The sequence below is a fragment of the Rhodamnia argentea genome, chromosome 4 (genome assembly GCF_020921035.1).
Source record: "Rhodamnia argentea isolate NSW1041297 chromosome 4, ASM2092103v1, whole genome shotgun sequence".
Taxonomy (NCBI): Eukaryota; Viridiplantae; Streptophyta; class Magnoliopsida; order Myrtales; family Myrtaceae; genus Rhodamnia; species Rhodamnia argentea.
Window position 1 is genome coordinate 29,627,850 of NC_063153.1, and position 22,726 is coordinate 29,650,575.

Genomic DNA, 22,726 nt, shown 5'->3' on the forward strand with positions numbered 1-22,726 from the left:
AACCATTCTGATCCGCAAAATAGATTATGATTAAAATGACTTTTTCTGATTCTGTTTTTTGGATGAGTTTTGGAGAATTAGAACATGTTTAGTAACTGCCTAAAATTTATGTTCCCGAAACGGAAACGCGTTTCATAATTGCACAAAATTTCTGTTCCTCGAGAACAATTGTTGTTCCCAATTTTTGTCATTTATGTCAAATAATTACGTAGTTATTTTGTGAAATTTCATCCTACATTTCGAATTAATCGAAAATTAATTCATATTGATTCTTTTTTATAACATATTGCATATTGAAATGCAAAAATAAATATCAAGAATCATCACGAGTCATTTCTCCATTTATTATGGGTTTCATTGAATTCTTTTGAGCAAGCAGACAACCGACATGAGCAACACCCTCGTTTCTACAAGAAAAATGCACCGCACTACCCTACATTGGTGTGCATTTTTTATTCTAGGAAATCAAATCTCAGCCTTAATTCATCGAAAACTTAAGAACGAGAGCTTAATAAGTATTCACAATGGTTATTTTTGTCTTTTTCCAAAATTTCTAAAACTAGACTAAGTCTAAAGTAAATAAACCTAGGTAAATCACAACCAATGACATCAAGTGCGCATTCAAAGAATCATGCCATTGATAAATCGCATCATAAAACTCTAATAAGGCCCTAAGGGCTTAGAAAAATGGGATTCGAGTTTAATTGCAAATGTGTTTATGATTTTTTTTAAAAAAGAACAAATCTATGAAATCTAGGAAATCCATGCCCAAATGTAAGAAAAATGATATCAAATTAGCCTAATCTAACCTTCTTCTATTTTTAGGGACTTTTTTAATTTTTATGATATTTTAAAATATTTCCAAATTTTTTCGAATTTTTTTATTTTTATTTTATATGTTATTATCATATATATTTTTCTTTGAAAATGAGATCTCGTTCTGTTTGAGGTCGAGAAAATTGACAACAGAACTAAAAAAAAAGTGAGAGATGTGAAACTTCATTCTGTTTTGTGATTCTCAAAAGTGATTCTTTTTTTCCAAAACCAACTTCTTTTTATTTTTGTATTTGCTCCAAAACCGTTTTCGAAAAAGTAATCAAAATCGGAATCATTTACGTTACCAAACAGGATTTGTATCTTTTTTTGTTTCGGAGAACAAAATTTGAGAACTAGAATGGTTACCATACGGGCCCTTGCAATTTTAGTTGAAAGAACTCTTACACACACACTTGTATGCCAAGCATACTCTCACTTTTGGGAGCCAAGCTCACCCATACACTCTTAGATTCCATTTGTTTTACGAAAAATGTGACCTTTTTTGGAAAAAAAAACCTTTGGAAATTCATTTTTCTGAAAAATGACAATATTTTTCGGCATTTGACAAAGACCAAAAAATGAACTGAAAAATATTTTCTGTCATTTGGTGTAGAATTGATTTTCCTAAATACAAATATACTATTCAAGCGCCCGAAAGTTGGACATGAGTAGCCAAGGAACATGGCAGGAGCATGGGCACAAGCACAAAGGTCTCAAGCCTGGATCATTCACTCCCCGACACAAGCAAGGGCACTAGGGTCTCAAGCTTGGATCCTTCACCTCCGGACACGAGCGTGGGCTTTAATCTTGGGTCCACCATAATCAAGCCTGAAAACTCGTTGCTTGTGCCTGGCTCCCTTGCACCCTCGCTCAGGCCCCACTACCAAAGGCCCGAAATCGAGCATTGGGGTTTCTGTGTCCAAGCATAGAGATTTTGGTTCAAACACCGATACCTAGACATATTTTGAAAATTGATTTGCAATTTCTTATAGAAAAATCGTTTTTTTTTTAATTTTAGTTTTGATAGGAAAACATTTTCCGTGTACTCATTTTCTTAAGCGATCCAAACATTAGAAAATGTTTTTCGCGAAGCAAACAAAGCCTTAGATGGATGCCAAGCTCAAGCTCCACAGTTTAGGGTGCTAGGGTATTTATAGGATTAATGAGGTGTTATGCCTCCTAAAATATCTAGATGTTCTTATAGTAAAATATCTTCCTAGATGTTTCTAGATAACATCTCCGGCGAAATATATAAATAACATGTCCCTAGATAATTCTAGAGAAAATATCTTCCTGGTTATTCCTACACTCTTCATTAAACATCTTCGAACAAAATATCTCTATATTTAGGTAACCTAAAAATATCTAGAATTCTTGAGAAAAGAGGGGAGGCGCATCTCTTCAACAATTACCTTGTTTTAAATGTGCAGAAATTACAAATGGGAAAAAAAAACACTAACTAAAATTGGAAACAGAAAAGGTCTTTTTGAGATAATTATGAAAAAAGTGGAGGGTGAAGTACAAACGAGGAAAGGCATGCTATTTGTTTGCATCCATTAGTTTGTAAATAGAATTTGTAACTTGATATCCTCTTGCCTAGCAGGCAAAGATTACCTCCGTAGGACAATACACAATCTAAGTTCTCATACATTGTTTGGGAATAGATTTGGTCCCCAAAGCAATCCGCAATCATGATATCGGGACAATGATGGTGTTTCCGTCCAGATATCATCGGAGAACGCTAACTAAGTGACGAGATAAACACGTGGCAATGGTGTAGAATAAAGAAAAAATCAGAGGTAAGGAGATATTACAAGAATGGTCATTGCATAAGAGCTCCTGTTCAATTATGACCCCAGTATTAGTCTTTGATCCTGGTTTTAGGACAACTTCCACATTTTACCATCCAAATGTAAAAAAATAGTGATGACTAAGTACCATGGAACATCGATGTTTACAATTAGTGCAAAAAATGGATGAACTAGGAGCGGTATTTCCTAAATGGTTGACACTTAAGTATGGTTTCCCGGGGATTCGATCCATGTGGCCTGGACCAAATTGTTACAACTCTAGGCTTAGGTGATTAATTTTGCATTGGTCAGCAAAATTTATCTGTATTTGGATGGAAATACGAAATACAGTTGGAAATGGAGATGAGAAGTCGGTTCAGGGACCAAATTTGTTGCAAAAATAAAGTGCGGGGAACGAAATTGAATACGAGCACAGTACAAGGACCATCTCTGTAATTTCTTCTCATATATTTCTCATCCCATGTAAATGTCAAGGCTTCATCTTTGATACATGGTCAACTTTTCCCACCAATATATTGGATGAAAAACGGAATTTGTCAGGAAATCACGAATGGAGATGACTTTCGAAGACCAAATCCGTTACACGATAAAGTACGCTGACCATAATTGAATAAGAAAAATAGTACAGGGACCATTCTTAATTTGTCCATTTTCTATTACTAAGTTAGCTTCTTCTTCTTCTTTCAATTTTTTCCGAAAAGTCCAACATGGTGCGTGTGAGGAATAAAAGCTAGCACTATCATGAAGAAATAGTGAGAAGGGTACTTTTTTTTTTTTCCCTCCTTTGGCCAACTGTTCGCATTCTATTAGGCTCCATTTATTTCGCGTTCGCAAAGAAAAAACAATTCGAAAACATTTTTCTAGAAATAATCATTTGATACCGCTTGGAATAATTAGTCAATAGAAATGTTTTCACTATCAACAACAATTTATGTCCGACATTCTCGTAGACAATGAAAACATCTTTTGTTTATTCATTTTCGTGAGCGATATAAGTGGTTGTTTTCGGGAAAATATTTTCCAAATCATTCATTTACCGGCGAAACAAAAAGAAATGGCGAAACATTTTCTTTGCTAGATCGTTGGCGCCATTGATTAAACGCGTGGCCTAGATTTGGCAAATTCAGCATTTGAATCATGCAGACTCCTGCTTAGAGGCTGTTTTGAGGGCCACGCTTGCTGTATATGGTGCAAGGGAGTCGTATTAATGGAGGAGCTATTGCCTGAGTTGCAAGAACATTTGTTCGGTTGGGTTCGGATCAATTGTCCGCTTACAAAAACTACGTTGTTCCCTCAACTCGATCACGTGCAAGAATTGTGATTCGTGTTCGATCCAAACCAGGAATTTTCCTTTTTTTTGGATTTTTTTAACCTAACATCAATCATCACTTTGGGTCAAGATCTCCATTCTTAACGATGACGTCGCAAAATGATCAAACTTTATAATTGTGGATGTGTTATTTGCACTTTAAAATACTTTCTCATTTGCCTCAGTGGGTCCCCACCAGCAAAATAATCTAGCTTCGAACAGACGTTACTAGATTCACGAGCAGAGAAACTGAGAAATTCCCATGCTCGTTATGCCATCCTAACCGGAAAATTACCAAAAAAAAAAATTAAATTTATTGTACTGATGTCAATTCAATCAAACTTTTTAATTTGACATATTTAGTCTTAAACCTTTTAACGATTTATCGGTCCGGCATTTCGGTTAATTTTAGAGGATAATCGCCGACATGGACGCCGGTCATCCTTCGAGATATATCGGTGCGGATATGGAAAATCTTTGCAACTTTTTTTAAAAAAAATTCCTAAAGCTTCTTCTTTTTTCTATTTTCTTTTTTCGAATTTTTTATATGTCCCTTTGCCGGCCCGCGGTCTCAACAACGACCGCTCTTGCCCAAAGCTAATGAGGGTGTCTTAGCCGTCACCCGCCACAACAAGGTCGTCGAACGGGGGTTCCGATGCCCTTGTCAACCACAATAAGGGCCAACGAGGGCGTCCCAACCCTCTTATGTGGCCGGCAACCTCCATTGGCCATGGCCAAGGCAACGGACTAGTGAAGGGAAATAAAGGAAAAAAGAAAGAAAAAAATGCAAAATAAAAATGCAAAAATTGTCAAATGTCGATGCTGGATATGCCACATAAGACGATCAATATCCATGTTAGAGATTTCCAATCAAAATTGGCCTAAAGGGCCACATTGGCAAATCAGCAAAATGTTTACAATTAAATTGGTCAAATTAAAATATTTAAAATTGAATTGGCATCCATACAATAAGGTTAGTATTTTTTTTTTTTTTTGGATAATTACCCCTATCCTAAAAGGTGATTATGTTGCATTACACTTGGATTATAGCTAGTTTAAAAGTCTTGTTATAAGATAACTTAAAAAGAAAAAGGGAACCATCAAGTTTAGAATCCAATGTAATGACTCTCCTAATTGAACTTCCACGAGGCCGCTTGAGCACAAAATGCCCTCCAAAATGTGAGCCCCAATCACAACCAATTACTTATATGAGATCTAAAGTTTGCCTTCCACCTAAGCATTTCATCATAATGATCACCACTTAATTATATGTTGGGGAAAACGGCTTTATACTCCTAATTGCCAAAAGAGAAGATTCCATCAAGACATTTAACGTGATAAGCCCATCATGACTCTCCAGAAATAGCCACACACACAGAGAGAAAAAGAAAACCCTAATCTCCAGATGCCATGCATTAATGGCTAGAAAACATTTTTCGTCTTCAATCATCCACTTCTAGTGACCTTTGTTCTTATTCAAATTGTTTACTTCCACTACTTTTCTGTAATGGACCCATTTCCTATTTATTATGTCCACTTTTTTTCTTTTTCACAGGGGCAACACCGTCATGACAATATATAATTTTTTAAATTCTTTATGTTTTCTTTCCTTATACTTTTTTTACTAAGATATGGATTTAATTCCCTAAAAAAACCCTCAACATTAAGGTCTAGTCCCAGCTCTGCTACAAACTTTTTTTTTTGTCTCGGAAAAAACTTTATACTTTATGTCCAATCTCAAATCTACTCTGAACTTTTTAGAAAAAGTCTCAAATTTTAGGTCTAGTTCCAAATTTGCCTCAAATTTTATTTTTTTCTAAAAAAAATTCACCAACTTACAATCTATTCTCAATTCTACTCATGTGGTCCAATCACAACTTGATTTGACATTTCTACATCGATAACAAATACACATCAGCAAGGTAACATGAAAAACTATCTCAAAAATGAAAGTGTTCTCCGATTTGAAAATTATGGATGACCAACCGCAATTTGTGGACAGAAGGTTAATGCGAGCAGATTTGGGACTATAGTAAAAATTAGTGATTTTTCTTTATAAAAAAAAAAGGCTCGGGTTAGATCTGGAATTGGATCTAAAATTATGTTTTTATTTTAGATAAAGAGAAGTTCGAGGCATTTTCAAACTGGACCTAAAGTTTGAGGTTTTTTTTAAACAAAAAAATTAGGGATAAAATTGCGACTAAACCTAAAATTTGATTATTTTTTAAAGAGAATTAGCACCTAAAATATGTCAAGTGACCTTTTCCCTTTTCTAATCTCACTGCCTGTTAACAGTCAAAGACATCAACATCCTTACCTGAACTTGTTGTCCTAATACTAGAGAGGACAATAATGGCATGCAAAGAGGGTCCCCGGATAATTGGCCTCTCCTAAAAATGTACTCTCCTTCCAGCGTAAGAGTGTAGAGAGAGATTTTCTCAGCAACCTTCGGCGAAGTTATTTACATGTTTTCACAACAAATATAATAAAATCGCTGGAACGGTTTGGCACAATGAGAACTACAGACTCGTGTGATTCTGTAATCGTTCGATACGTTCAAGACGAAGAGACCGACATGTTCGATAACACCGGTCAAAGTATTAACCGACTTTGAGCAGCCAGCGATACAAAATAGAGAAATTTCTCACAAAAATAAACATGCAATTATGTGACAAGTTGTTTACTAAATCATCTTACTTGCATAGCTAAATAATTTTCCTGGAAACTGCTCTTGACAGTTAGGATCCCCATTCTCTGTTCCTCCCATAAATTTATGTGCAAAATCTAGTCTACTCTATTATATGTCTATGTCAAAAACCGCGGGTTTAGCTCCTCGATTTGCTCCAAGCTTGTCACGAGCTTGATAAAGAAAGCAATTTGGTCAAGCCCCTATTCTCTCCTCTCCTTATACTGATAAAAAAAAAAAAAAAAGATTATTTTGGTCAATCCCCTGAAGAAGCCTTATCTAGAACATTGTGGCAAGATGGAGTTGGTGAAGTTTCACTTGCCCTTTTGTAATCATTGTCGTTATGGTAATGCAGGCGAGAGCTGGCGCCTTTACTTGGAGTCAACATGAAACGTTTACTGCTTTTGCTCAGGGGGTCCGTGTTTTGGCTAACCTCATTTAGTCAGGTGATTTTGCTGATTTTAACCCTTGATTTCTCTTACAGAGTTCAACTCATTCTCTGAGCTGCAATTATGCACCAAATGGGCACTGGACAAAGGGAAATTTCATTATTAATTCCCTAATCTTGCAACGAAGGCAAGCGGCAGACACAGAGATAGAGAGAAGAGGCTTTTATCTAGGATTACTTGACAGGTGCCCACATGCTTGAGAGAGTCAGAGGGAGTGTAAGAAGGGTCTTTCACAGCTTCACCAGCAGATACCTTTCCTCATAATGGAGCTTCTTCTGTCTTTACCATGTTGGTTGTAGCTTGTGGGAGGAGTCTTTTTGGGAGACATTAAAAGAACCTCTCAAGCACTCTCCTCGCTCGGCTTTCTTTTCTCTGCTACATTCATCTCCCAACAGTGAAAGGAAAAGGCCCTTGAAATGCTTTCCTTTGAGTGTTCTTCCTTCACTGGATCCTCATCTTTCTGATCAGTTGTTGCAATGGGGGAATTCCTTTCATCGTTCTGAGATCTGGGTTCATATACAAAAAGAGAGGATTTCCAGTCTCACTGTGCTCTTGGGGTCTTTGTTCCTCGGCTATCTGTCTCTGGGTTTCAAGATTTTCCCAAGGGCCTCGCAAAAATGGCTCCAAGATTGGATTTTTCAGATTGGTGGGCGAAGGAAAACAGGAAGGGGACGCCTGTGGTGGTGAAAATGGAGAACCCAAATTACTCTGTGGTCGAAATTGATGGCCCAGATGCTGCATTCAGGCCAGTTGAGAAGAGCAGAGGCAAAAATGCAAAGCAAGTGACTTGGGTCTTGCTTCTGAAGGCCAACCGTGCAGTGGGTTGTGTGGCTTGGTTAGCCGCTGTGCTCTGGGCATTGCTTGGCACCGTCAAGAAGAGGCTGATCTTCAGGCAAGGAGTGGCCGTGGAGAGTGAGAAAATGGGCAAAGGACGGTTGTTGTTCAGAGTCATAAGAGCGTTCTTGGTCACTTCTCTGGTAATTTTGGGTTTTGAGGTGGTCACTTATTTCAAAGGTTGGCACTATTTCGAGCACCCAAACTTGCACATACCACAGACCACTGATGTCCATGGCTTGCTCCACATGATTTATGTCGCTTGGCTGACTTTTAGAGCTGATTACATTGCCCCACCAATTCAAGCACTCTCCAAGTTTTGTGTAGCTCTGTTCTTGATCCAGTCCGTGGATCGGATGATACTCTGCCTCGGTTGTTTGTGGATAAAGTACAAGAAAGTGAAGCCGAGGATCCAGGGGGATCCATTCAAATCGGACGATGCCGAGGGAATTGGATGCGAGTACCCCATGGTTCTTGTTCAGATCCCAATGTGCAATGAGAGAGAGGTAGCGCACTGAAAATTGACATTATTTCTCCTCAGTTTCCTTTCTATTTGTTTGTCTTGCTTCTCAATCCGGCCAGTACATGTGCACAAAATCTTAAGTCGTTCCATTCTCCATTATAAAAGTCCCGTTCTCTTTTTCAAGCCAATCCAAATCATAGAGGGTAAATTTTGCTAGAAATGTTTATGATATTAAGAATTGGTTATATAGAGCCTTCAGTTCACTCTACTAATCATGGCTGACATGTTGAAAACTACAATTCATACTTCCAAGGTGAGTTATGTGCACATTTACTATCTTCAGATCATATGAACCATAGTTCGTCATGTGTGTATGTCGTACTAATTCCATCAGAGAGCTCAGCTTATTCATTCTAATTTGAGCTGGACTATGTAATTGGAGTCACGCTCATAAAGACAAGATACAGGACAACTATTGAAAATAGAAAGCTGTAAAAAGTCAAACTTCTGCGTTGAGTTCTTATTGGCATAGTGATTGTTTCTTCTAATTCATATAGGTATATGAGCAATCTATCTCTGCTGTCTGCCGAATTGACTGGCCAAAGGACCGTCTACTTATCCAAGTTCTTGATGATTCCGATAGTGAGAGTATACAGTGCTTAATTAAAGCAGAAGTTTCCAAATGGAGTCAGCGGGGCGTCAACATAATATATCGACATCGTTTGGTTCGAACTGGTTACAAAGCTGGAAATCTCAAATCTGCAATGAGCTGTGACTATGTGAAGGGTTACGAGTTTGTCGCGATCTTTGACGCAGATTTCCAGCCGAATCCAGACTTCCTAAAACAGACAGTTCCACATTTTAAGGTTGATAGGATGTAACATTTCTCTGTTTCTTTCTTGTTCTTTTTCTCCTTGTTAAATTTGCATAAAAATTGATGTCGCATTCCTCTTTTGCATTTTCTCACAGGATAATCCCGAGCTGGGATTGGTTCAGGCTCGGTGGGTTTTCGTCAACAAAGACGAGAACCTGTTGACTAGGCTTCAAAACATTAACCTGTGTTTCCACTTCGAGGTAGAACAGCAGGTTAATGGAGCATTCCTGAATTTCTTCGGTTTCAATGGAACTGCTGGTGTCTGGAGGATCAAAGCTCTTGAAGAATCAGGAGGCTGGCTTGAAAGGACAACTGTAGAGGACATGGACATTGCAGTCCGTGCGCACCTTAATGGTTGGAAATTTATCTTCCTAAATGATGTTAAGGTATTAACGGAATTCCTTTTTCACATCTTTATCGGTCTCAATTAATTCCTCTTCATATTTTGGCGACAGCGTATCCATGATTGGACAAACTATCACCCTTTAGCATGATTCATCTAGTGATGATTCCTTTCACACTCATGCCCTTCATGTTACAACTTCAAGTAGCTCTCTTGGCTCCCCTATGTAAAGGATGAATTTATAAGTCTCATGAGTTTCTCTCTCTTCCTGAACTTAGAATACTTGGGACTAAGCTTCATTTCTTGAGATTTCAGGTACTCTGCGAGCTTCCTGAGTCGTATGAAGCTTATAAGAAGCAGCAACATAGGTGGCATTCTGGTCCAATGCAACTTTTTCGTTTGTGTCTACCTGCAATTGTAACTTCCAAGGTTCGTCTCTATCGTGATTTCCATGCGTTCTATACTTCCTCGATAATACGAATACTTTCAAAGCTTTCGAACTTTTCTCTACTCAGATCTCAGCTTGGAAGAAGGCGAATCTCATACTTCTATTCTTTCTACTTAGGAAACTCATTCTTCCCTTCTATTCCTTCACCTTGTTCTGCATAATCCTTCCGCTAACCATGTTCGTCCCCGAGGCTGAGCTCCCCATGTGGGTCATATGTTACGTGCCTGTTTTCATGTCATTCCTAAACATCTTCCCAGCTCCAAAGTCCTTGCCCTTCATCGTCCCTTACCTCCTGTTCGAGAACACCATGTCCGTTACCAAATTTAACGCAATGATATCCGGACTATTCCAGCTCGGCAGCTCTTATGAATGGGTTGTTACCAAAAAGGCTGGCAGGTCATCAGAATCAGACTTGCTCGCTGCCGCCGAGAGAGAGACAAAGAGCACGAACCAACAACAAATAACTAGAGGAGCCTCGGAGAGCGAGCTTCTAGAATTGACCAAGTTAAAGGAACAGCAAAAGGAAGTGACTTTTACGCCGGTTAAGAAGACCAACAAAATTTACAGGAAAGAGCTCGTTTTGGCGTTCCTCCTGCTCACGGCTTCCCTGAGGAGTCTCTTGGCAGCCCAAGGTGTCCACTTCTACTTCCTGCTCTTCCAGGGCGTTACTTTCCTCCTTGTGGGCCTTGATCTGATTGGCGAGCAGATGAGCTAAAGTAACGCCAAGTCCTGCTGTTACGACTAACCGGAAGCCGTCGGCCTAGAGAATTAAAGAAGCCGATACTAGCATCCGCAGCCCAAAATGAGAGAATTCTTCGCCTCCATACTCAGCTGCAAAAATGGTGATTGTTCAGACTAAATAAGCAGAACCCTTCAGTCTCCAGTGTGAAGCCTCCATAGTTTTTTACTTATTTTTTTCCCCTTAATTGACTACTATGTACAATAAATTGTTTCGATTTACTCTGATTCTTGTTGTTCGTTATAGGCTGGAGGCAAAGAATTTAATGTCATATTCTACTCTTTTCTTTTTCCCTTTTTTCCTGTTTTTTTAGACCTATTGGAAAAGAATTTCTTCCAGGGTTGTGATTTGGCATCTCATCTGGGAAGCCATTATTGTACAAGGAGAAAAAACAACACAAAGTTGGGTGGTGTTCAGAAGAGCTTGCTTGATATTTTCTTTGTTCCCACGTACTTTCCTTCTTCATTTTCTGTTCCTGCATAAGAAGTGAAGAACACGTGTAAGTTTCCTCATGCGTGTATTGTCAATATGTGCATTGAGTGTACCAATCGGAGAAAACCTTTCTGGGTGTCCTTGTCCTTTTCCATTGTCTCCTCTCTTGTTCCTTTTTCCGTTTGGTTGCTTCTGCAATCAGGTAGTGCTAAAAGGTAAAAATACTACACGTGCGAGTGCGGGGCTCGGGACACATTGGCGCCTCAATGGAAGTGTCGGCAGGGCGGAGATGAGAGAGAGAAAGCAAAGTGCAGAAGGGTTTCTGTGCTTGAGGTGGCTTTGAATTCAGTCATGGCTTCCGGTGTCTTCCTCCATGTATTGGGGGGGCTTTCATGATATGGAGGGCCTGAGAAATCCTGGTGTGGGCACCCGAGTTTTTGGACAGGTAAGGCTCATGGATGGTGCTGCTGGAGCCATTTTGGTGATAGTGGGGTGGTGGGATGGGGACAAATCTTCCCCCTCCTTCCTATCCCCTCAGAGAAAAAACATATCTGTTTGATGGACCCATCACATCAATATTTTGTCATCAGACAGAAGGATCTTTGATTTGACAATGTACCTGTAACATCCCTTGGCATCTCACACACTCTCTCAGGATATGCCTTGAGCTGGCTGTTCCTGCTTGGTCTCTCAAAGTGTTGTCTGCACAGTAAATGTCACTTGGCAAACGAGGCTGGCGGGGTGAAGAGAAGGAGAGGACGATGAACCATTTTCACTAGTTGGATTGATGGGAAAATGACCTTTTAGTGTTTTGCAACTAAATGCGGCAAACATGACATGTTTGTTGTGAATTATTTAAAAGCATTTAGTTTCCACTATGAAAAGTGAACTGGTTCATGCCGCTATCACTAAGCACGACCATATTTGGAAATTTGACATTCGAGATTACTAGATACGCTTGCTACCTTCGTCGAATTGTGAGAAATGAAGTTCATCGATAATCGATTGGAATGATTTCATGTTGCACTTTTGAAATATTGAAAATGGAGAAGTATTGGTACTTCATTCCCAAGTAGATATAGATTTCCTTTTTCACTTTCTAGTAAATGCTTTGCACAACTACATTTGCCCTTTTGATGTGTAACAACCTAGCTCAGGTTCTCCTCCAGATAAAGGTGAGAAGCGCATGAGATCATTTTGATTCTTATTAACATAGGCATCCACAAGTCATGTGACTTGTTTGATTCGAAGACAACAAAGAGTCGAGATGCCCTATGTATTTCAATTGGAATAATTTGTAAAGTGCTCTTTTTGATAATTAGGCAAACCGTCTTTTCTTCTCATCGATAATGAGAGATTCACCTCGAACACGTTACCTTAGATCTATCAAAGAGTTGCGCCATGCGAGAGCCAGAGGCGGACGAGCTTTGGCATTGTATGGATTCGGTGACGTGGGAAACCGAACCTCGTAAATTGCTAAGTGAGTTTCCATAATCATCAAAGGGATCCTTGTTTGCCTGACGATAACCATCTACCTTTTCACTTCATTTTCATGATTTCAATCCTCATGATGCTCGTGAAAAGTAGGAAGCCAAAGACTTATTAATGCATACCAAACTCCCTCCCTTTAGAACCTACCAACAGGCAATGCATGGGAGAGACTCTTCTTTTCGAGTCGGTGTCCGGCAAAAAACTTCCCTCGTTCATAATTTCGATCAGTAGGTTACGAGTGAGTATGGGTATAACGCATTTTAAGTTAGTTACGCTCGGAAATAACATCCGTAATTTGTAACCCACCAATCGGAGGCATGATCGAACGGACAGAGGGCAATATAACTCCCTCTTTTCTCATGAAAGAAAAGGAGTAATGTCGAGATATATAAGGACTTGTCTATGAAAATGCGGCGATTGCAGTTGCAAGCGGAGTCGTAGGCGAGTGAGTCGTACTCGAGGCACAACAAAAACCCGACACGTCCCTTAGCGTGTCGATTTAGTACATTAATTTTAGTGAAAGTATTTAAAAAAAAAAAAAAAGAACGGGGAAAAAAGAAAGAAAATCTCAACTAGAACTGCAGCCCCTTGATTTAATGCCGCTTGAGCGATACAAGCCAACATCAAGGGTAAGCCCCCATGATCTCACTCTATCCTACCAGACCATGTTAGTTGGAATTGTAATAAATTAAATAATAAAAAAAGAAAATGGAATTGTTTAAATTAATATTTTGGTGGTCCGAATTTTTCAGGCCGGAGGAATCTGGCCCGACCAGAGGACCGGCCCGGACGCAGATTATCCGGTTCGATAAAGCTACTTTGGGCCTGGCCCGTAGGAAAGCTCGTTCACTTTTTTTGAGGACGTATGTTTTATGTTCAAATAAGTAAGGAAATTTCCTAGATTAGCTAGGAAAGCAATGACAGAGCCACGAGCAAAAGAAGTACAGCTAATCTGCAACTCCAGCTTTTTTACATGATCCAAACAAGCTCATCTAAATGACGGAATCTCAGAACTACATTGAAATGTTAAACGTGCGATTGAATCGGACTCCTAGTATCGATAAGCAAGAGCAGACGGCCCATGCAATGAACGCGACAATGTACACCTTCGTGCCCGCCAAATTTCGGTGCTTTCGTGTCGCCTCTTCGACTATGATGAAGTTTGAACACGATCAGCTCCTGGTGCATAGTAAGCAGGGCAGTGGAGTAGTGGAATGTGTCGCCTAACTGATGCATCAGCTCACCCTTTTGAGGAGGTTATGGACATGAGCAACCGTTTCAGGACTAAGTTGATTGATCTTAACAGGTTTCAATGGTCTATCTCCTAGGTGGTGTATCACTTTCATGTGAATGTTGATGCTTTCGAGTTCCGTTTATATGAGTCGGTGTTTGTTCACTCATCGTCGGGCTCTGCAGAGAAGTCCGGCTCTTCGGGCTTTCGCAGCTTGGGCAATTCGACGCCTTTTGCCCTCTGAGCTCCTCTCCTCGTGTTGGCTGCGAATCGCGAAGCCAATATCGTGACACCCAGATGTTGCCTGACTTGAGAAGAAGCCGAGGACGCGATGCTCCGGTCCTCGCCTTCGTCTCCTTGCTCTTCCGTCTCGTCTTCCAGCATCTCGTGCTCCTCGGAGGCCAACGAGAAGGACTCCCTCATGCTGAGGCTCTTCGCCATCATCCTCTTCTTGTGTCTGCGCCACGCCGCCTGAATGAAGCACGCCGCCCACGTCCTCCAGTGGTGAGAGTAGAAGCGGAACGTGTGCTGCAGCTTCTTGCTGTGGAGGCGCCTGAACTGGTTCGCGACAAACTTTAGATCCTCTGCCCGCAGAGCGAACGCCTCCACTTCGTCCAGGGCTCTCACGGTTCTCGTGGAAGAAGGCAGGTTGAGAGTCGACTTCGGGAGCAACGCCCACGTAAGTAGCTCCTCCCCGCAAAAGTCGCCGGGCCTCAGGGTGATCGAATTGAAGAACCCTGTCCGCCCTCCATTGGTCGTCGAACTATCCAGCCTGCCCCTGATGACGAAGAGCATCTCCGTCACCGGGTCCCCTTCGCGGACTATGTACGTGCCCTGAGTGCACAACGAGGAGACGAGGCGCTCGCAAATGGCATCAAGCAGCTGATCATCCATTTGCGAGAAAAAGGGGACCTGCAACAGTGTAATTCCCATTAGGAATCACAGTCCTGCGTCATGTTCGCAGCGAACTCATATTGAAACTAATGAGAGCTTACTCGCCGAACGAGGTCCAAGCATAGGTGGCGCTGGATATCTCTACGGAGGTCGGCAGGCAAACCGTGCAAAACCGACTCCTCATCGACCCCGTGAGTCGCTAGCCACTTGTACTGCACAAAGCGCCGGACGCGCTCTCGAAGATCCTGGGGGAGTTGCCGGTGCTTCATCCACTCCTCCGTGTCCCGCCGTTTGAGCCTCCACTCCTCAAGTCTCACAGTGAGAGACTGCAGATATGTCTATGATACAAAAACAAAAACCAGGGAAGGGTGCTCGATCATTTAGGGACGTTGGCATACCAAAATTGAAGTTCCTCAGTTGCACTTCTATAGAAAGCATGTTATTTGGCATTCCAGGAGAAAAAATTGGCACAGACAGCATAATAACTTCCTCCGTTTGTGTTCTTTTCCTTTTTGCATTTAATTTGAAAACTCTACAGACGATCACATGAGAAAATTTGATTCAGAGTGTCAAGCCATTCTGAATACCTGCATGTTTCCAATCAAATGGGCAAACAGAACGAGACCGAGAATCGCGATGAGTATGGCGAACGAGGTCTCCCCGATGAACATGCTTGTCGCCAAACTTTGGCCATACGAACTGCATAATTACACCAGAGGAAGAGTTAAAATCAGCATCGTCGTTCATCTAATCATCGAATAAATGCCTGAAAACTTGGATCTACAAATTCTTAATCAGATGATGAATGTATGAAAGAACTTCACAGATAGAGAGAGAGAGAGAGAGAGAGAGAGAAGCACGGTGGGTTTTGATGGTCTAGACATAGATACCTCTGCAATGCAAAAGGGTTTGTTAACGATGTTATACCTTAAGTTTTGCAATCCCCACCACAGACAGTACAGATACTTCTCCAGAAAATCTGAGGACACGACATTCTGCGTCAAGGCATTCGCAAATATGCCATGCTGGAACGTGATATTCCCGTTCGGGTCGCAATTGCTGAAGACGCTCGTGCCATTGCCCCATATGATGCGCTGGCCATCGTCCAGCATACCGCAATCCAGGTAACGAAGGAAGCACTTCACGGGGCTAAGTTCCTTGTCGCATTCGGATTTCAAGCACGTAGCGTGTCGCTCAATCGACAACAGATACCACGATGCGCCCAGGACCTACAAGAAGGGTCCGAATCAATGTAGCACAACTTATAAGAAAGGCCCCTGATAGCACGAAGTTATGAAACGCGGCGTGCACAAGCAGCTACATACATGACTGGCTAACATGTACAATACAAGATTGTATGCCGCTCCGGCCCAAGCAGTTTTCGTGACTACGCCGGTGGCTTTGATCAACTGAGAACTCAATGGGAAGATCAGATACAATCTCGGGACGTACTGGAGCAGAACAATCAGCACAAGAGTGTTCGTGGTGTGATCCGCGTGGGAACTTTTTATTGCAGGTATGATGAACCAGATCACAATCTAATCCAAAAGGAAAAGTTATCAAGTTAGTTCTGTCATGAATTCATAGTAAAACAACAGAAGATCAGCATCTTGTCTAAACTAAATCAGATCAGCGCTGAAGTGATTCGCGAAGATATCGGCGAAATGTAAAGGTCTAGTATTTTGCCTGAAACTATACAGAGACGGTTTCAAGTGAAGAGAAAGCCAGCCAGTGAAAAACTGATTGATAGTACCTGCGGAAGAGGCAATGCCGCCAGCAAATCAACCCAGAACTCCGATCTCAAATACCTCCTGGAAATTTTCTTCGGATCCATAACGAGCTCACCCCTCCCAAACACTCTCGAGCTCGGGGAAACATAAGCCGTCCGGAACTTCACCACCACATGGAGAGCGTAAAAGGCGTCTGCTGCCGTCCGGAAACACGTCACGACGATCCCCAAATTCAAATCTGTGGTCAGGCAGGACGAACCGTCGCGGTTCACCACTGACGGCAGGTAAAAGAACAAGGGGTCGATGAACAGTGCCACCAGGCAGGAGAAGAGGAAAATCCTGTTCCACCGCAAGAAGATTCTGCTCCCCGGGTCGAGAATCCGCCTCTTCCGTGGCTCCTGGTTTTCGGGGACAACCTTCTTGGACTTCCCAAATTTCGGGACCCTGTAATCGTCCTTAATCCTGTTGGCAGGATCACCATCAGGTCTCAGCAGAGGTGTTGCTGCCGGTGTCTTGTACAAAGGCAATGGCTTTTCCAAGTGTGTGGGATCATTCTTTTCCCAGGAAACGCCAAGATTTCGCTTTCCATCACTAGAAAATCTGCGAGTGAGAGAACCAAAAGACATCATGACAAATTCATGAAAAAGGAAAATTCCACCACATCAGAAACGAATCAATCTCTGGTACACAAATTAACACTGGAAATGCAATCTCATCGGGTACCTTACAACCTTCTCTTTCTTCTTCAAGTCCATGCTCTGTTTCTGGCCACTACCATGCTCTGAAACTTACTGTATTTCGCAAGGAAAGGCACAAACTTGCAAGAGGAAACAGAGAGACGAAGCAGACAACTTTTTGCCCGAACGAGATCTTGTTAAGCCAATGAACTCCTTTCCTGAGAGGAATCTTGAACTGGGATTCCCTTCAGGATGATTAAAAAATTGTGGGCTTGACGAGAGAGAGAGAGAGAGAGAGAGAGAGACCCAGAAGAATAATAACCGCTACTATCAAGAATTAATAGTGATGGAGACGCATATGCATTGAGTGGGAGAGAACGAGAGAGGAAAAAGAGAGGGAAAAGAAACCGGGGATACAAGAAACGTCTGCAACCTGTCTTACGTTTGACTTGCAAATGCACAGTTAAATGCGTTCGAAAGGACCGTGGCGGTTGCTCCAGCGACGAGCGTTTTCGCCTCGCCGGGTTGGAACACAGAGCGCGGATCACCAGGCTCGCACGATCCCTCGAGGCCGGCCTCGGGTGGGCTCTGGTTATCGATCCGTGCACGTGGTGGAACGGGAGATCATCGGAAACCCGGACAGCGAGGATTAGTCGGATGCTCAAAAAGCCGTAAAACAATTCACGAAAGTGCATAAACAAGAAACAGAGACTGCAGTGATAAAGGGAAAAAACAATAGAAAGTACAGGTCGGAGTCGGACCGTCCAATATTGTATAGGATTCCTCATTTGAGAGAGCGAAAACTTGGATCGGAGAGGACGTGAGTGCCATGACTCTGCATTAATAAAGCACTATGAGCTTGAGATTATAGGAGCATTAACTCAAAAGAAAAAAGATTAGAACTTTCAGATTTGGCAGCAGATTTCACGGGGGGTGTTTTGTTTTTCCATGGGGTCTTCTTGTCTAAACAAATACCATCCGGTGATGTTGCTCTTAGGGGTCATCCGTTTCCGGTTCGGGAACCGATCCAGTGACTATTGGATTCAGAATCGGGTAGTTCCGGTCCGGTTTCTGATTCTACCCCACAGCTGGTCCAATTTTTGTTTTGTTATTCTATAAAATATATATATATTAGCATTACACCATTCACTATAAAAGCACATATTGATCAAGTGGTTTTATTGTCGTTCTTCGTGTTGAAGATCACGATTTGATTCTCCATATGTGCAAAAGTGTTTTTATACAGCATGTCCATACATGTTTACCACGAAAAAGAATTTTTTCCAGCATAATCCAATACAAATTTACTCAGTGATTAGTCTTCTTTTGTCATATTTATGACGTGTTATACGCACACATTAACAGCGAGCAATGCGTTTTTAAATCGGTGAACATTGGGACATCGGTTCCCAGATAGAATCCGGCCATAGAACCCTAAAACCGGACTAAACTGGCCCCGGCTAGAATCGGACCCAATGCCCACCCCCCCTAATTGCTCTTGTTGTTTTCCTTCAGATAGCGTGCTCTGTCGGCACAAAGAAAAATTTACACAAGCAATCTTATACACTACTTGATCTAAGATTGCATAGTTATAATTCTCAAGTTAGGGATCGAAAAAATATATCAGAGTTAGGTCCATTTCAAGATATGAATTGGGGCCTATGACAAGCAGAGGAATGGATTGCATCGTGCATCGTATATGGCACCCTCAAATCCCACATTGTGTGGCAAAAACCTTTTGCGAAGTGAATCCATAAGTCTTGGTCATCACCTTTAAGGTTGCATTTGGTCATTTGGATTTTTAGCCATGATAGGATTGGATAGGATAGGATATGAAATCCAAGAATTTTGTCATATCTTATCTACTGTTTGGTGAATCATAGTAATAAAGCCGGATATGTTCATATCTTATCATGTTTAGTGTTTAGTATTTATGCATATCGATGTAACTTAATTTAAAAATGCATAAAAAATGCATAAACGGGGCCTATAAGAATCTCTCATAATTCACTGCCAATTCTAGTAAGAGAGAAAGTATGATCATTCACATTTTTAACTACAAAAATTTTTGCCTCTCTCGCTACTTTCGTTAAAATTCGACATGAACCACAAAGGTGCATAGGAGAATGAGTTTTGACTCTTTTTATGCTTTCATAGACTTTTGACGTTAACCAAAAACCTATGAAAGATAAGAAGTTTCGACTCTCTCATCGTTTCATAAAGTTTTGATGTGAACTAAAAAACTGCAAAGGAGTAGTAAAACTTTAACACGAACCAAAGATACATAGGAGAAGTAGGTGGAGATTTCTAGAAATTTCATTGCTCGACATTCTTCAAGAATTACTTTCATTTTCAAGTTTGAATTTTGTTTATTTAAAATCCGAGTTGTTCTACTTCATTTGTGTACTTATTTTTTTATTTTTATATCTTTTTTCTTTATTTTTATTTCGTTCCATCATTTTTAAATAAATTTTTATTAAATAATAAATTATACTACAATACCTAAACTATGTAATGATGTGATGTGGATATGAAGTGTGTGTATGCACAAAATATATATTATAAAATGAAAAACTAAGATTTATAAATACATATATGAATAAATAAAAAAATTAATTTAATTTTTTAATTTAGAATTCAAATATAATTCATATTTAATAATTATTTTATGTTTTTATTTAAGAAGTTTGTTATTCGAGATAAAATAGTTTTTATACCATGAATATAAGAAATCATATGCACCTTTATCCCACCTCCCCCATGGAATAATTTTATCCTGGCTATATCCCACTTTGTCCCTTCCTGGACAGGAGCCAAACACAGGATAGGATAAATTTTATCATATCTTGATTTTTATCCCGACTACCAAACGCACCCTAAGTGTTCACCTTGAATGTTTTTCTTAAAGGCCATGTCGTAATAAATAAGTTTGGTGGGGAATCTGATATAATGTGACACCCCAGTATACTCTAAATGGATTCCAAAGCTTCTGTCATCTACTAATATTACACATTTACTTCTATTAGTATTTCACTTATACTATTCTTTTATGGAGTTTTTAATATATATATATATATATATATATATATTCTAGTTTTTTTTTTTTTCTCTTTGCGAGTTATACAAGGTATAGGACGTAGGCCCCACATCATTGTGCGGAGTAGCGGTGAAGAGGAAAATTGGCCCGTGGCTGACATGGGGCGAAAAGAGGCAAAAAAGTGTTGACTCTATAACTCTGTAAGTACTAAATACTTAGAACCATTTGAAGCTTTCTCCTTATTTTTTTTTTTTAAATTAAAATATATTTTTTAATATGTTTATAAAAAAGAAATGGTGATAAAAGTCGAGCACATATTCAAGCCGTGGACGAAACATTCTCTCTAGGGTGCATTCATGGAAGCCACTAATGTCAATTCGTTACATATGGCACGTTAAAAATCGTGCCACTTATCCAATCAAAGCTTCCTTCACATTCAACTACAGTGGAAAAATCACTGAGTCGGAACCCTGAATTGGATGTGCGAAATCACGGCGATTACCGTATGGTACAAGTGTTGCGTCGTGGATTCCCGCACCGATAGGCTCGGGTCGACATCAAGCCACTAGGCAGAAAATCAATGGGGATTCCATGCCATAATTGAGAAATTAGAATCCGGTGGTTCCTGCTTCAATCCGTCTGTGCCGGCGGCCATCAATCTGGTGAAACTGGTTTGCACTCCATGATCCATTTTTGACCGAAAGAGCACTTTTATTTGGCGACGGAACAACTCCAACATCTCCATAGTGGGGGCACAAATTGGTATCACCGGCAAAGCTCGAGTGACCCTTGTTTGCCGTTTCTAGAGTTGAGCTTCGAAATTCATGAGCAGTTCGAGGTTGTTACCTCATTGAATCAAACCGAGTCGAGCTCAAATGCAGCAAAATCCATATCGAGCCAACTCCGAAGATGAAACGCCACAATCGGAGCCATAAACTTCAGTTCCAGTTGGGTTCTTTTCATGGCTGAAAAGTTGGTTTTAGGAAATAGATTGCGTCGACTCAAAACGGCAATAATGGTAAGTGGGCATGATCTTGCCAGCAATTAACACTTTTTAGAAGGGAAAAGTTTTCTCTAATGGGGGTCATTCATGAATTGTTGAGGTCATATCAACTCGATTAGGAAATGCGTTATCTGGAAAGTCAAAAGTCATTGTCCCCATGTGAAGCACCAAGCACAACCCACACAGTCAAGGACTGGGCAAAACGAAAATCTTATTGTATGCGTTCGTATATCTCAATGAAAATGGACCATTAGACTTCATGAAAAATAAATAATTTAAAAAATATTTTTTAAAACATAATACTTATATCACTTACAAAAATACATGCGCGAAAAATATTTTCTATAGTTCACGCAAATATTTATGCATAAATAGTTATCAACAACGAAAATATATTTCATTAAGTAATTAGTTCAAGCGATATATACAATCATTTTTAACAAAATAATTTTCAAAACACCCATCTTTCACAAAACGAATGGAACCTAAGAGCCGATCAAAATATTCAGTCAGTTTGCCATACACCACTTCGTTTATAAACAAATCAAAAAATATATACATGTACGAATTTAGCTATCGACATTTAAATGCTCCAAGAGTCTCTGAAGGTTTCCAATTTCATTCAAAAGGTCAAAAGGAATGAATTGGCGAGATCTAGATTCAGCCAAAAGCAAGCCATCTCAGCCAAAAGCGATGAAATGGGCAACAGCAAAACGATGATCAATGCACGGATTAGAAATCAAAATGAATTTAACTTTAAAGAGTACTCAAATGGCAAAAAACCGTAGTAAATGACAAAACCGTACTTGAGACTTGACAGCCAAGATAAATAAGTACGACAATCATAAAATGGACATGATGCAACTCTTAGATTCCTATTTCATATACGTTTGTATCTCCTAAGGCCAATTGACACGACTATTAACATAAAATGTCAACCAGCAGACAATTCGCAACTATTAGAATCAAAATCAAGGCAAATGCCAAATATTGAGGTCCAACCTGTCATGAAAACTTTTGACATAGCTATCTTTCATGCTCTTAACAGAGCTAGCAGATGCTTCCTCGGGACGTTGGTTCAAAGACTCCAATGGAGTACAACTAATTGCAAGATAAACTCCGTGAGCTCCACCAATAAGCAAACTGCTCAGTGGGAATAATTATCTAGTAATAGAAGTGATGGTTCAGCAATTTGCTGATTGCCGATCATGATGACCCTAATAGATAAATCTACAAAAGTAATGATCCTTCACACCTCAAAACCAAACATTTAATCCATGCATGCTCAAAAGTCAGTCAAGAGGACAGCCGCACTTTTGCTATGACAGCTTCAATCCTGTAACTTTACTAAAGGCAATTTTTCAAGCTGGTAAGTATGTCAGTCCCTAGGGTGAGTCTTAATTACTACTCCAAATATGACAGCAAAAAAAGAAAAAAAGAAACAAATGGCAGACAGATT

At 40.3% G+C, this 22,726-nt stretch overlaps 2 protein-coding genes and 1 long non-coding RNA gene across 3 annotated transcripts; 1 reads left to right on the forward strand and 2 right to left on the reverse strand.

Annotated features, from left to right (window-relative positions):
- The first annotated feature begins 7,215 nt into the window (after window positions 1–7,215).
- LOC115748841 (probable xyloglucan glycosyltransferase 5) lies at window positions 7,216–11,322 on the forward strand. The gene is made up of 5 exons (XM_030685480.2): window positions 7,216–8,411; window positions 8,926–9,234; window positions 9,338–9,628; window positions 9,901–10,014; window positions 10,101–11,322. The coding sequence occupies exons 1-5, from the start codon at window positions 7,689–7,691 to the stop codon at window positions 10,746–10,748; spliced, it is 2,085 nt and encodes a 694-aa protein (XP_030541340.1). The 5' UTR covers window positions 7,216–7,688; the 3' UTR covers window positions 10,749–11,322.
- On the reverse strand, window positions 10,954–11,607 carry LOC115748842. The gene is made up of 2 exons (XR_004016268.2): window positions 11,332–11,607; window positions 10,954–11,247 (listed from the first exon to the last, which is right to left on the reverse strand). It is a non-coding gene; the product is annotated as an uncharacterized LOC115748842 (long non-coding RNA).
- A 1,996-nt stretch (window positions 11,608–13,603) lies between these two features.
- LOC115748811 (probable cyclic nucleotide-gated ion channel 14) lies at window positions 13,604–17,898 on the reverse strand. Its single transcript, XM_030685448.2, has 7 exons — window positions 17,274–17,898; window positions 16,574–17,150; window positions 16,146–16,358; window positions 15,748–16,049; window positions 15,408–15,519; window positions 14,922–15,158; window positions 13,604–14,838 (listed from the first exon to the last, which is right to left on the reverse strand). Exons 1-7 carry the CDS (start codon window positions 17,303–17,305, stop codon window positions 14,089–14,091), a joined length of 2,223 nt encoding a protein of 740 aa, XP_030541308.2. The 5' UTR covers window positions 17,306–17,898; the 3' UTR covers window positions 13,604–14,088.
- Between the last annotated feature and the right edge of the window lie 4,828 nt (window positions 17,899–22,726).